Here is a 13171-nt window from a genome sequence, read left to right on the forward strand (position 1 = left end):
AACCATATTAAATGTGAACATACTTACGGGAAATGGTTTGCCTTAACGACTTTGGTTGCATCCATTAAATAAAGAGCAGTAGCAGCACTTATGCATATAACCTGAGAGAGATCAAAATTGGGGTATGTAAAAATCTGAATATTTGCAAGGTGTGATTTACAACTTTTCACATATCATGGAAGGACTAGTGAGCTCAATTATAGTGGATAAGGTGATATTTTATATACTATATGAGATCAGGCACTTGATATTAAATCCAAAAAAATCTCCAAGAATAGGGGTAAAGGAAGATATTTTGCAGAAGACAAATTGCTTAGCATTGTAATGTATAATATTTTTAGTTTATTTTTGAGAGAGACAGAGACATGTGACCAGGGGAGGGCCAGAGAGAGAGGAAGAGAGCAAATCCCAATGCAGGCTCTGTGCTATCACCATAGAGCCCAATGTGCAGCTCGAACACAAGAAACTGTGAGATCATGACTTGAGCCAAAACCAAGGTTTGGACTCTTAACCAACTGAGCCACCCAAGTGCCCTTATAACTAAAAACAGTATTTTTCCAAGTATATATCATGCTCAAATAGTGGGCCATGGAATCAATTTCCTGTGACAAACTTTTTTTAGACTGTAATCAGTATTAAACTTAGAATGAGATAGAATATATCAGAGTGCATTATGTGTAGTTAGCTTAGGTATTTTGTATAACTTGCTTCAGTTGTATACACACATGAATGTAGTTGTAAAGTGTGTTCCCCAATCCAAATACCTTGAGAGCTATTTGTCTAAAAGAAGCAGAAACATGGAGTGGATACATGAATGCCACTTTGGGACCAAGACCGTGATTATATGGAGTCCAATTTGTATACGTTTCATTGCTAGTAAGCAAAACTAGGACTGATGGATTACATGCTAATACATTTTTTACCATTGGCCTTTTACTGGAAAATTTGATTAGTGGAAAGGTAAGATTAATGGGAAAAATCACTTTGTATGCTTTGGTTTCATTCAAATAACTATACATCTGTTAGGAAAAAATTGTTTTTGTTTTTGTCTTCTGTCATTTACTTAGTTTGCTACCATTTTCTCTTTTGTCTAGGAGACTGCATCAACAATTTGAAAGCTATAAAGAACAAGTGAGGAAAATAGGGGAAGAAGCACGGCGTTACCAGGGAGAGCACAAAGATGATGCTCCGACTTGTGGGATCTGCCACAAAACAAAGTTTGCTGATGGGTGCGGCCATCTGTGCTCCTACTGCCGCACCAAGTTCTGTGCCCGCTGTGGGGGCCGTGTGTCTCTGCGATCCAACAACGTGAGTGCTCCCCGAGTCTGAGAGCTGCTCTGAAAGCTGGTAAAAAGCAGTACACCTCCCAAGCAGGAAACATACATGTGTTAGAACTAGACACGGGCATAAATGTATACACTAATATGTCCCCTTCCCATTTTCTGTTTCTCATAAGGTTCATAGTAGTGGAGTAGTGATGAAATAATAAAAAGATGCTTTCTATATGCATCTTAATAAATGATTCCCATTCAAAATCAACAGATTATCTGTGGGAGTAAATTTATTTTCTGTAGAATGTAGTAAATGTAGATTTAGTATCATGAACTAGAAGGCTCTTAAAAGTTGTTATGGCCAGTTCCTCTCATAAAAAGAAAAAAAAACTTTCTACAACATTTGTTTCAGACTGAATGAAGGGAAAATGTAAGGTAAACTGTGCAGCATTAAATGTAACCCAAGACAACATATAAAAAGCAACAATTAGTGTCTATGAGAGTAATTTCCTATTTACTATTGTGGTAAAGTAGTGTAGTGCTAAGTTCCTCTCATAGAAACTATTTTGATATTTAAAGAATATGTCAAAATACCCTTTTTTAATTTGGGGGGATGTTTGTACTTCTTATCTTCTCTATGAGACGTAGTCTCACCTGATGCAGTTTCCTTATTTGGCTTAAAAGCTAGTCTTCTGTTTTGCTAGTGCTTTAAATATATACAATTTTTGAGGCACTGATGCTCACATAAGAGAACTAAATATGATTATTTATGAAGTACTAGATAAATTCTAATTAATGTACTTTATTATATTCCCAATCTTAGTATGGTAGAATTATTTATAGAGATGTCTGGGTGAGTTTTCTTTGATATAGGTCTGCAATGTAATATAGAACAGTTAAGATTATCATATACCTAAAGAATTTCCAGTGTTTCTCTAAGTAATTTCATATATTATCTAATCATCTATGCAGTGTAACATAGTACAAAGTTATATTTAAAAATAATATGGAAGCTTTATGCACTCTTGATATTTTTGTAATTGAGAAAACCTTAGCTAAAATTAAAATCAATATCCCTATCAACATTGTATTCATTGGTAGTGTATTTGAATTGCAAGGGGGGGTATTCTAAATATCCCTTCCAGTGGAATTAAGATAGTCAGTAAAATAGAAATATTTTAAGGTGAGCCCACTATTTTTTTTGTGGCCTTGGAAAATAATTAATGTTCCTGAACATCTTCTTTATCTATGAAACTGGGTAGTAATAACTACTGTATATGATTATTATGATAATGAGATTAAAATCTAGGTTGTTGTGATATATATTTTTCTTTCGGTGCCATTCTGATGATCACATAATTTTTCCTTTTTTCCTCCTGAAAGTTCTTTAGTTAATTATCATACATTATACTAAGGCCTTTTTAAAACAACCTTGGATTAAAATAGTATTTGACACATAAAAAGGTGTACAAGAACTATTTGTTAACTTTCTCTTCTTTAATGTTCTTAAATACACTATTTTGGAATGAATTCTCACAGATGAGACCTGGGAATGATATTCAAAATATTTAGCAAACAAACAAATATTTAATAAGCCATCTGGTGAAAAGGTGCTGGAAGTATGTAGTAGTGTGCAAATCAGAGGGTGGAAACGCTGATTGAGCACCCATTGCTGTTGAATGTTTTTAACTTCCCATCATAGGTTTGAGAAAAACCAATGATAATACAGCTAACCATTAACATATTAAAATTACTAGGGTTAATCTCATGTTTAAAGGAAACTGAGCTAAGATGTACCTCTGCTTTGGAGATACACAAGCAGTCTATCTGCCTCTACTAAGCCCATCCAATTTGGACAAAATATTCAGAAGAACAAAATAAAAGAAGGCATTGCTTTAAGGCACGAGACAAAAATATTGTATGAATATATTGTGGTTTTTTTTCCTGTAACATTGTAAGTGTTGAAATGTATATTACAAATAAATATTGCTTGTGGAATAATTTATGGCTACAATATTAATATCTTGTTCTTACTTTTATTCCTTACAAATATTTCCTGTTCTTAGATTTTTCCAAATTGTAACTATAAATATTTTAACAGTAATTTGATAAAATTATTCATACAATTTTATGCATTTTAATAAAATGTCTTTTCGGTAATAGGAAGACTAAATATAATCATGAATTAAGATTTCTTTCTGAAAAATGTTTTAAATATAGATGTAATCATCCAAGTTCTAAAACTTTTGGAAATTATCATGCCCAATTTTTGTATCTAGTCTAGTAAAGTTAGTATATGTGTATTTTCAATGAAAGCTTGAACAATGAGTATTTGGGAGAAGAGTAACCATTTGCTATGTTTATAAATACCTATGTTTGAAATACTTATGTTTGAAAACTTTAAAAAGAATACATAATTGTTTTCTTAAAATCTACTAATATATGCCTTATTTTTGTTTTCTTTCTCCTCTCTTTTTATTCTGCTTCCTTGGATGCTTTCTCAAAGGAGGACAAAGTGGTTAGAATCCATGCTTTCTTTTCTATCATTTGTTATAATGTTGTGAACTTTATTAAGTGAATGTTTCACCTAGTGTTGTTAGTCACTATACTTTCACAAAGAAATTATATGCTAGGAAAAGCACACTCAGTTCTCATGAAAAACAATAAAATGGACATCTAGGGGCATTACAGAGTTTTATTATTAATAGGTAAAGTCTGGGTAGTTAAAATTTGTGGAAACAGTGATATTTATAATATAATTTAAATCATTATGAACCAATTTGTCCTCTTAGTTTTCTAAATTTTGATGATGATTCCATCTGCAATAAACAATAAACTGCAATGGAACAATAAATCCCAATGGGTTGTACCTTTCTTAGCACTCAGTAGATGCATAGGCAGGTGATTTAAAATTTTATTGCAGAAGGAATTGAATGTACTGATTTAGTGGCAAGACTGAATCAAATCAAATAAAAAGCTCAAAACAAAATGATTTTTCTGTAGAACACAAGTAGCAGAGTTGCCATATTGAACCACATTTTGCTTCCCCCTTTTTTTCTCTCTCAGGCATAGTAATCCCTCCCTACAGTGGTGAAAGGTCATTTTTAACTCTTATCAGATATAGAAAACCACAGAGGGTGGGCTTGGGAAAATAGGATCCAAGTGGAACCTTTAGTCAACCTGTCTTTTGTATACAAATTATAGAATTTCATGTGGTATAAATTACAATTTCCCAAAGATCAGTAATTTCTCAATATGAGACTGAGGCAATATGTGTTTCGGATTCAATATATCAACTCAGCTGCCTTTGTTCAACTGTTTTAAAGTTTAAGTGATGTACTGCAGTGCATAAGTAGCAAGCAAGACACTAAAGTGAACATTAATCTGTGTTTTTAATGTTGATGCTAATATATGTGCATCAGGGTTTTTTTTCGTTTTTTTATGAAAAAGAAATCAGGTTGAAAATTATATAGGGTAGTTTGTTTGCGCTAAACATGTTTTCCTGTACCATTAATGGCATGTGAGATCATTTTAGGGGCTCTTATTTTAATGCATTAATGTACTATGTTAGAAAAATGCATATAACTAGAATATCACAACTTTGATATCATGAATATTACTTTGACGGAGCCTGCATTTGAAATGTAGATCATTTTAAGTTCTTTTAAAGTATAAAAGTTTAAGTAAATAATAATGCTGTTGTTAATAGACCTGAAGGTAAGACTTCAGCCACTCCTATAGGGTTGGCCAGATCCATTGTCCCTTTGGCCACACTTCCTGTAATGGTAGGTTATTTGTGCTTATTGTGATTCCCTCACTCTGTAATTCAGGTGGATTTTGTGGTTTCAGTCTGAAAATGGAGTGGAAAGACCTATAAAATACAATCATTTTCAGTTATTTTCTTTATTTTAATTAGAATGCATACATCTACCATTTATTTTTAAGTACTTTGTCATAATTTCCCTTAAAAACCTTTTAAGCCTATTGAGGTTATTCAAAGACTTGCCTTTCTAGTTTAGAGAAACTGAAACCAGATTTTGTTTTAATTGTATTAAAGAGAATAACTGAATATTAAAGTGTTTGATTGTTGGTTCTTTCCCTGTTCCTCTGAGCGCTTTCATTTTGGGTAAAGAAATTATAATTTACAGGTGTGTGTGTGTGTTGGTATGAATGGGAAGCAAAGAGGGATAAGGGTGAATAAAACTTTCCTAAATGCAGTCTACTTCTTGATGAATATAATAATAATGAACTCTACTTAGTTTGTTATATTGGTGAATAAATATGACTAAAATACTAATATGTATGATATGAAGACCTGAGGAAAGCTAACATATAAATATGCCTCTTACTAAGTTTGACAAAAAGTATTAATGATTATTTTTTTGCGGGCTAGCAGTATTTTATTTTAAAACTTCACTTTTAGTTTAACTCACTTCTAATAACTTGAAAGATAGTGTAGTTGCTTATAAGGAAAATGGCTGTCATAAAGAATAACTTTGCAATTGACACATGTAATAACTTATAATAGGAGAATATTTTATATAAGTGTATACTCTTATAGGTAAGATTATGGTTATTTATTTCACTGAAAGCCCTCTTCCATACCTAAATAAGTAGGGATAGTGCAAAATTCTCCACAGTCTGTTTAAATTGCTTTTGACTTTGTTTTTTACTCTCTATTTGGTGCTAGAGTATTTTTAGGTAACTCCTTTGGTAACATTAACATTTTGCTATTGGTAAGTCAGCTTCCTTGAGTCTTTCAAGTTCAGTTCCTTTGGGATTTCCCATAAATCTTCATCAGTATTTCTTTTTTAGTGGATGAATGGGATTGGTTAACAAATATAGCAACTAAAAAATGAACTTGCTATACTTCAAATCTTTGTTTTCACAAAATGTGTTAGGTTTTATAAGTTTATAAGTGTTTTATAGTAAATGTCAGCAATACCCTGAAAAACAGAACCCTACTATTCACTCATTCTTTCCATATGTGAAAGCTACACATACCTTATAAGCATCATGTATGAAAAAATACTTTTTATATCAAGATAATAATTGGGGTACTATGTTTACAGGATCATAATTTTTTAAACAGACTCCTCACAGCTTTTCATTAGTGTTTAATTTTAGAAATTACACTAAAAGATATGTTCATGGAGGAAGTGTGTTTTTGTAGAAAAAGTTCATAAAATGTAGGAGTTGGATAGAATGGGGCAGTGCCAACTGTGTTTGGAACTGGTTTTTATCATAAAGTGTTGTCTGTGGGATAACTGATTCTTAATGGTACAAAGAACTTTGCCCTCACAGACTCTACTCTTAAATACCAAAGTGGTGATTTTGGTTTACTTTTCTCACTAGGGTTAAATAAAAACAAACAAGTCAGTAAAATCAACTGCATTAAAAAATGATTTGCATGATTGTCTTCAGTGTTTATTTTTTTAATAAGAAATCTTCTAAGTTTTCCATATTTAGTCCATGGAATAATGAAGCATCTGATCATAATTTTCAACTTTTGCTCTTTTGAAAAAGGGACTGTTAGAGTGGGCCTAGATTCACTTTCCTGTTCTCGGGCTTTCTTTTTTTTTCCTTTTATATTTTTGTTTTTCTTTATTTTTCAGATGCGTTGATGATGGCTTTTTCTATAAGAATGTTCTCTTAGAGTTTCTTCCCAGAAAGATAATATAAGCCTAAATTTAAAACTTTTAAAATATAGACAAACATACCAATTAGGAAATGTTAGGATGCACCAAGGGGAGAACTTTCATTAAACAATTCAGATTTTTCAAGGCATTTCTTATTTTGTTGTGCTTATCCTACAGGGGAATAACACATCAAGTTTTAAAAACTATTGTGTTAGAGTTGTAAATTTTTTATTTCAAATATGTTTTAGGAACTTACTACACTATTTTTCAAAAGCGTGGAATCTTAATCTCTTGCACTTATCATTACTATTCTGGGAATGTTTCCTAATATGCAATAATCATTACGAATTTTGTAATCTTGATTTTGCTCCACCCCCAAATCATTATTTAATGCACTTATAAAACTTGTTTCAGGAAATTACCATTTCATAGGTCAGTTAAAAACAGATGCATAGTAAGACAAAAAGAGTTCCACTAGATTATAGACAAAATAACCTCCTATAGTAATAGGAAGAGGGCTGGTAGAAACAGTCTTCACAAAGCTAAAGACTAAAACATGGATGAACTCCCTGTTTTTGTGAACATAAGTTGTCAGATTTCTTGTTTATATATCTAAGAGTTGAGTTACTGAGTCATTTAATAGCCAAATGATTAACATTTTGTGGAATTGACAAACTGTTTTCCCAAACATCTACATAGTAGTTTTTAAGCATTCCAACTTTTTCACACTCATCAATACTTATTATTGTCTGTATTTTTAAGCCCTTCTTGTTGCATATCAAGTAATATAGTATCTCATCATGTTTTTCATGAAACCATTTTTAAGTCAAAATTATTAAACTGGTTTGATATCTCTGAGGATTCATTTTGATTGTGTGGATTTAAATTCTTACATAAAAATGCTTCTAGGTTAGCAGTTTCTCAAATATTTTTTCTTAAAAGGCTAACATGTTCAAAGTATTAAAAGTTTAGTTTCTTCTTTCTGTAGGGATTCTTAATGTCCTTTGTGTTAGAATTATGTAAGTATTTATTAACCTATATTAATCAGAACAGGAGCTCTGTTGAACTTAAGATAACTTAGAATCTAATATCTATCTGTCTATCTAGACTAGCTATCCCTAGAGTATACACAAGTAAGAGATTTTTTATTGCCAGTTGAAAAGACTATTTTTTTTAATATGCAGGAAGAGCTAGCAGCTTCAGCAGATTTATCACTCAACCATAGGTCCAAAATTAACACACAAACTGAAGCCCAGAATGAAAGGACTGTTCTTTCTCTGTGTATGAGATATTTTCTTGAGGGATGTGAGCTTTTAGTAGCCTGGAGATACATGTAAAGACTAAGTAACAACCAGATTTTCTGTCATCTACCACCCAACTTTCAATATATTCCTGATGTCTACCATCCAACAGATTTCATTAATAGATAGATTCCCTATTATTGCGACCACTAGTGGGGAATGTATTATTAGTCACAAACAATATTTTGTCTGTTACTACTAAAGTCACTCTAGCTCTCTTATGGCAGCTGTTTGCATAGTATATCCTTCTTCATCCTTTTAATTTTACCAGCTTTTATCTTTGAATCTAACGTGTCTCATTAACAATATATACATAGGTCTTGTTATTTACTGATTGATTTCTATTTTAAAGACAACTTGACAATCTCTGCCTTTGTCATTGGATTTTTAATTCATTCATATTTAATATTAGTAGCAATATAGTTGTATTTGTCTTTTATTTTCCTTTTTTATATCTCATTTTTTTGTTCCTCCATTCCTTCTTTACTGCTTTCTTCTACATTAAATGAGTATTTTCTAGTCATGTTTTGGTATTTCTGTGACTTTTCTCAATATATTTTCTGAGTAATTTTCTTCATGGCTCTAAGGTTTCCAATATACATCTTAACTTACAGGAATCTACTTTCACATTACCTTATTTACAATAAAAGATACAAATATTCTATATAGACCTATTCCCCTTACTCCTTTTTGTACAATTATTTTATTAAATTTTATATCTATATTGTTAAAAATGTAATATTTAACATTTTTGTAATTTATTACTTTCTATGATTTTATATATTTTAATAAAGCTTAGAGAAAAATAAGAACAAGCATATATAGGATTTGTTATATAATATTCTTATTTACTATTTTTGATTTTCTTCATTTCTTCCTGTGGATTCAAGTTACCATCTGGTATCCTTTTCTTACTTCAATGTAACATTGCTTTCACCCACTTCCTTTGTGCTGATATTGCCAAGTATATTTGATTTCCATATGTTACAGGTTTAACAATACTAGTATATTAATATTGCTTTATGCTCTTTTTAAAATCATTTAAGATAAAGAAAAAAATGAAGTAATACTTTTCTAATTACCTATATAGTTAACTTCACCAGAGTTTTGTTGTTGTTGTTTATTTTCATGTGAGTTCATATTGTCTACTGTCACTTCCAGACTTAAGAATTTCCTTCAGTATTTCTTTGAATTGAGTCTTCTCACAATGAATTCTGTCAGCTTTTGTTTATCTAGGAATGCCTTTACTTCACCTTTATTGCTTTACAGTTAGTTTTGCTGGATATAAGATTCTTGATTGATAGCTTCTTTTGCTTCTTACAGCACTTGAAATATATCATCTCACTGCCTCAGACCTCCATTGTTTTTAATTTGAAGTCAGTTGTTAATCTTATTAGGCCTCTCCTGTACATGACCAGTCTATTTTCTCTTGCTGTTTTCAAGAATTTGTCTTTCCCAGTGTTTGACATTTATTATCATGTTTATATGTCTGATTATGGACCTTTATGTGTTCTTCCTAGTTGGGTTCATTGAGTTTGTAGACGTACTTTAATGTTTTCCATCAAATTTGGGAAGTTTTTCATCCCTTTTTGCTTTCAATTTTTGATCCTTTTTTCTGCTAGCTTAAACCTAATGTTGAGCCCCTGTCATGAATTTTTTTTATCTTGATTATTATACTTCTCAACTCTAGAATCATTTTTTAAAGTTTATTTATCTATCTTGAGTGAGAGAGAAAGAGTGAGGACAAGCAGAGAGACAGGGAGAAAGAGAATCCCAAGTAGGTTCTATGCTGTCAGTGCAGAGCCTAATGTGGGGCTTAGTCTCACAAACCAAGGGATCATATCCTGAGCCAAAATCAAGAGTTGGACGCTTAACCAACTGAGTCACCCAGGCATCCCAAGAATCGTTTTAGTTTTTAATAATCTGTATATCTTAACATATATTCTGCATTTGATGAGACATTGTTATAACTTCCTTTATTCTTTGAACATGGTTCCTTTAGTTCTTTGAACATACTGGTAATAGCTGCTTTAATGTCCTTGTCTGATATTCCCAGCATCTGGGCCTTCTCAAAGAAGGGTTCTGGTGCCTGTTTTTTTTCTGTTAGTGAGTCACACCGACTGTATTTTTTGACATGTTTCATAATTTATAGTTGATTACTGGTCATTTCAGATAAAACTTGTAGCAAATCTGTATGTGATCCCTGTCCCCACTCCTGGGACTTTGTTTGCTTGTTTCTTTGTTTAGTGAGTTGGCTGTATTATGTGAGTTAAACTTACTTACCCTGCAGTGTGCAACTTCTAGCGTAGATACCCTGACCCTTGACTGGGAACTGTGGTGCAAGAGGGTGGGGGAGCCCATGTTTTTGGCTACATCCACCCAGAATAGAACTTTAGTCTTCTTAGCTAAAAGGGAACAAGGAAGGGAGTGAGTTGTACCTCACATGTCACAGACTCACACTGTTCTTATGATTTAGTAGATTTCCTCAAATAAACATTTCTTCATTTGCAATATGCCCTTTGGATCACTTCCAGGAACTTCAAATGGCTGTCTTTTAAAAGTAATTTTCACCATTTACGGTTGGTTTTCCAGACAAGGAGCCTGCAGAATTCCTTACATCACTATTTTAGAAGTGCCCCTCAAATAGATTCTTGATAGTTCTATTTTAGCACGTATCCATTCACTAATTTATTTATTCATTTTTTCCATTCATTTATTCATTCATAGAGTTTCTCCCATGAGGAGCCTTATCTATATATTTTCTTCTTCTTTTTTATGTTTATTTATTTTTCAAAGAGAGGAAGACAGCATGAGAAAGGAAGGGGCAGAGGGAGGGGGAAACAACAGAGTCTGGAGCAGCCTCCAGGCTCTGAGCTGCAAGCACAGAGCCTGACTGGGGCTCAAACTCATAATCCTTGAGATCATGAACTAAGCCAAAGTTGGATGCTTAACTGACTGAGCCACCCAGGTGCCCCATATAATATTTTTTTTCAAAATCAACTCTCAATCATTTAAAAAAGATGCACTTTTATAGTGATAGATACCAAGATGAACTGTTTCTGTTTGATTTAATATAAAGGTTACTTCTGTGAGCTTATTATTTATATGTTCAAATTATCTGTGTATGTCAATGCATAATAACTTTTATTTAATGTTATATTAAATACAATATAATTCCCCAAAACATCCTCCTTGTGTATAGGATGTAAACCATCTGGTAATTCTTTTTTTTCCCCTGCCCCAACCATCTGGTAATTCTGTCAACATCACTACTCAAATCCTCTAGTGCCAAAATTATCATGTGCCTATTTGCTTACAAACCACAAGAGCATGACCATTTTTCATATACTACTATATATTAGAAGTATTTTTGATATATCTTTAAAACTTTGTAAAACATATGTTAAAATTATTACATTCAGGGGAACCTGAGTGATCCAGTCAATTGAACATCTGACTCTTGATCTCAGCTCTAGTTTGCGATCTCAGGATTGTGAGTCGAGCCCCACCGTGGGCTTAGTAATGGGCATGGAGCCTTAAAAAAACTAAAACAAAAATAAAGTCAGGATAATTGTTTTGTAGTACTTAAAAATCTAGTATGTTCTAAATCTGGTAGTCATAACTTGTTGTTAGGCACCTAAGCCTTTAAGAACTCCCTTTTTTCATATATTTTCCTTACAATGGAATTTAATAAAAAAATAAATTTATTTTGTTGTTTCATGTATATGCAATAGATTCTTTTCACACATAAACTTCATCAGCAAATATTTTTTTTACAAAATTCCATTTGAATTGCTTTAAAATGACAAAAAATAACTTCATGCATTTACTTTGTAAACATCTGTTATAAAAGATGTAATTTTTATAAAAATCAATCAAGTGTTTTTATTGGCCAATAAACTACTGTTGCAGCAAATTATATGGGTAAAAGTAGAAGATTCACCTTCTGTGGGGAAAATATTACACATTTGGACTCTCCAGTTACTTTTGGGAATGTGAAAATGTGTCTTTAAACTACATAAAAACACAGAAGACCAACAGTGCCAGTCTTTGAACAGACTGTGCAGTTATGTTTTTTGGTGCAAGTAAAACGTGACAGGAAAATCACAGGGAGAAGGTGCACTTAATGGACACTATTACAGAAAGTTTTTAGGAAGGGCAGTAAGTCAAGCCTTAGGCTGGTGGTTGGAATAGATGATCATAAATGATCATAAATGTTTCTTGCTTTACTCAAATTCTTTGATGTTTTCTTTGTTTGCTATTGTTATTATACTTTACTGTTAAACATGGTAAAATTATTACTCATTGCAATTATTTTGTTGGTGTGTCATAAGAATATCTCTTCTCAAATCTATATATTTTGGTTCTTAAAATTTACAGTTGCTAGATATGTCTAAATTCTTTTTAGATATCAGAGTACCATTTGTTGGGGGTTTTATAAAGGATATTCATGCATCAGATGCACTTTGGACTAATTTACAAACTATTAACTTCCCTCCATATATCTTGGTCTTTTATACTTTCATACCCTTGCTTAGTTTCTTTCAGTACCAAAATAATCTTGATCAACTGATGAAAAGTAGTTTTCCAAATGCCAAGAGCAACTCGAATGTCATCCTTCACATGAAGTTCTCCCTGAGTGTGTCAAGCAGAGTTAGAGTTAGCTGTTTCTACACCTTTTGCACGCCTTTATAAAACACATTCTATTGATTAGCAACTTTCTTGCAGCTATGGAAAAAATAAATACTACCTTGAATATTCAATGATGAGCACACACTACTTAACACACTGGGTACCCAATTCACGTTTGTTGGAAAAATGTTAATTAAATAAGATTATAACTTCAACTCTGACATTTTATATGTCTATGAAATATTAATATTAGTAGCTGCAGAAAATCCTTCCTAGAAACTAATGTTTATTAGGCATGTGTTTCTTAAACACTAGATAACAAGGCCTA

The 13171-nt window shown here is 32.1% G+C and overlaps 1 protein-coding gene across 20 annotated transcripts in view; it reads left to right on the forward strand.

Annotated features, from left to right (window-relative positions):
* Positions 1-13171, forward strand: part of RIMS1 (regulating synaptic membrane exocytosis 1) — a 460984-nt gene that overhangs the window by 191420 nt on the left and 256393 nt on the right. For all 20 annotated transcript variants that reach the window (XM_029943495.1, XM_029943497.1, XM_029943511.1 and 17 more), the window contains 2 exons: positions 1095-1308; positions 3778-3789. In XM_029943495.1, the coding sequence (XP_029799355.1) occupies positions 1095-1308; positions 3778-3789 (226 nt within the window). The remainder of the gene's footprint in view (positions 1-1094; positions 1309-3777; positions 3790-13171) is intronic.

The sequence above is a fragment of the Suricata suricatta genome, chromosome 7, assembly GCF_006229205.1.
Source record: "Suricata suricatta isolate VVHF042 chromosome 7, meerkat_22Aug2017_6uvM2_HiC, whole genome shotgun sequence".
NCBI lineage: Eukaryota > Metazoa > Chordata > Mammalia > Carnivora > Herpestidae > Suricata > Suricata suricatta.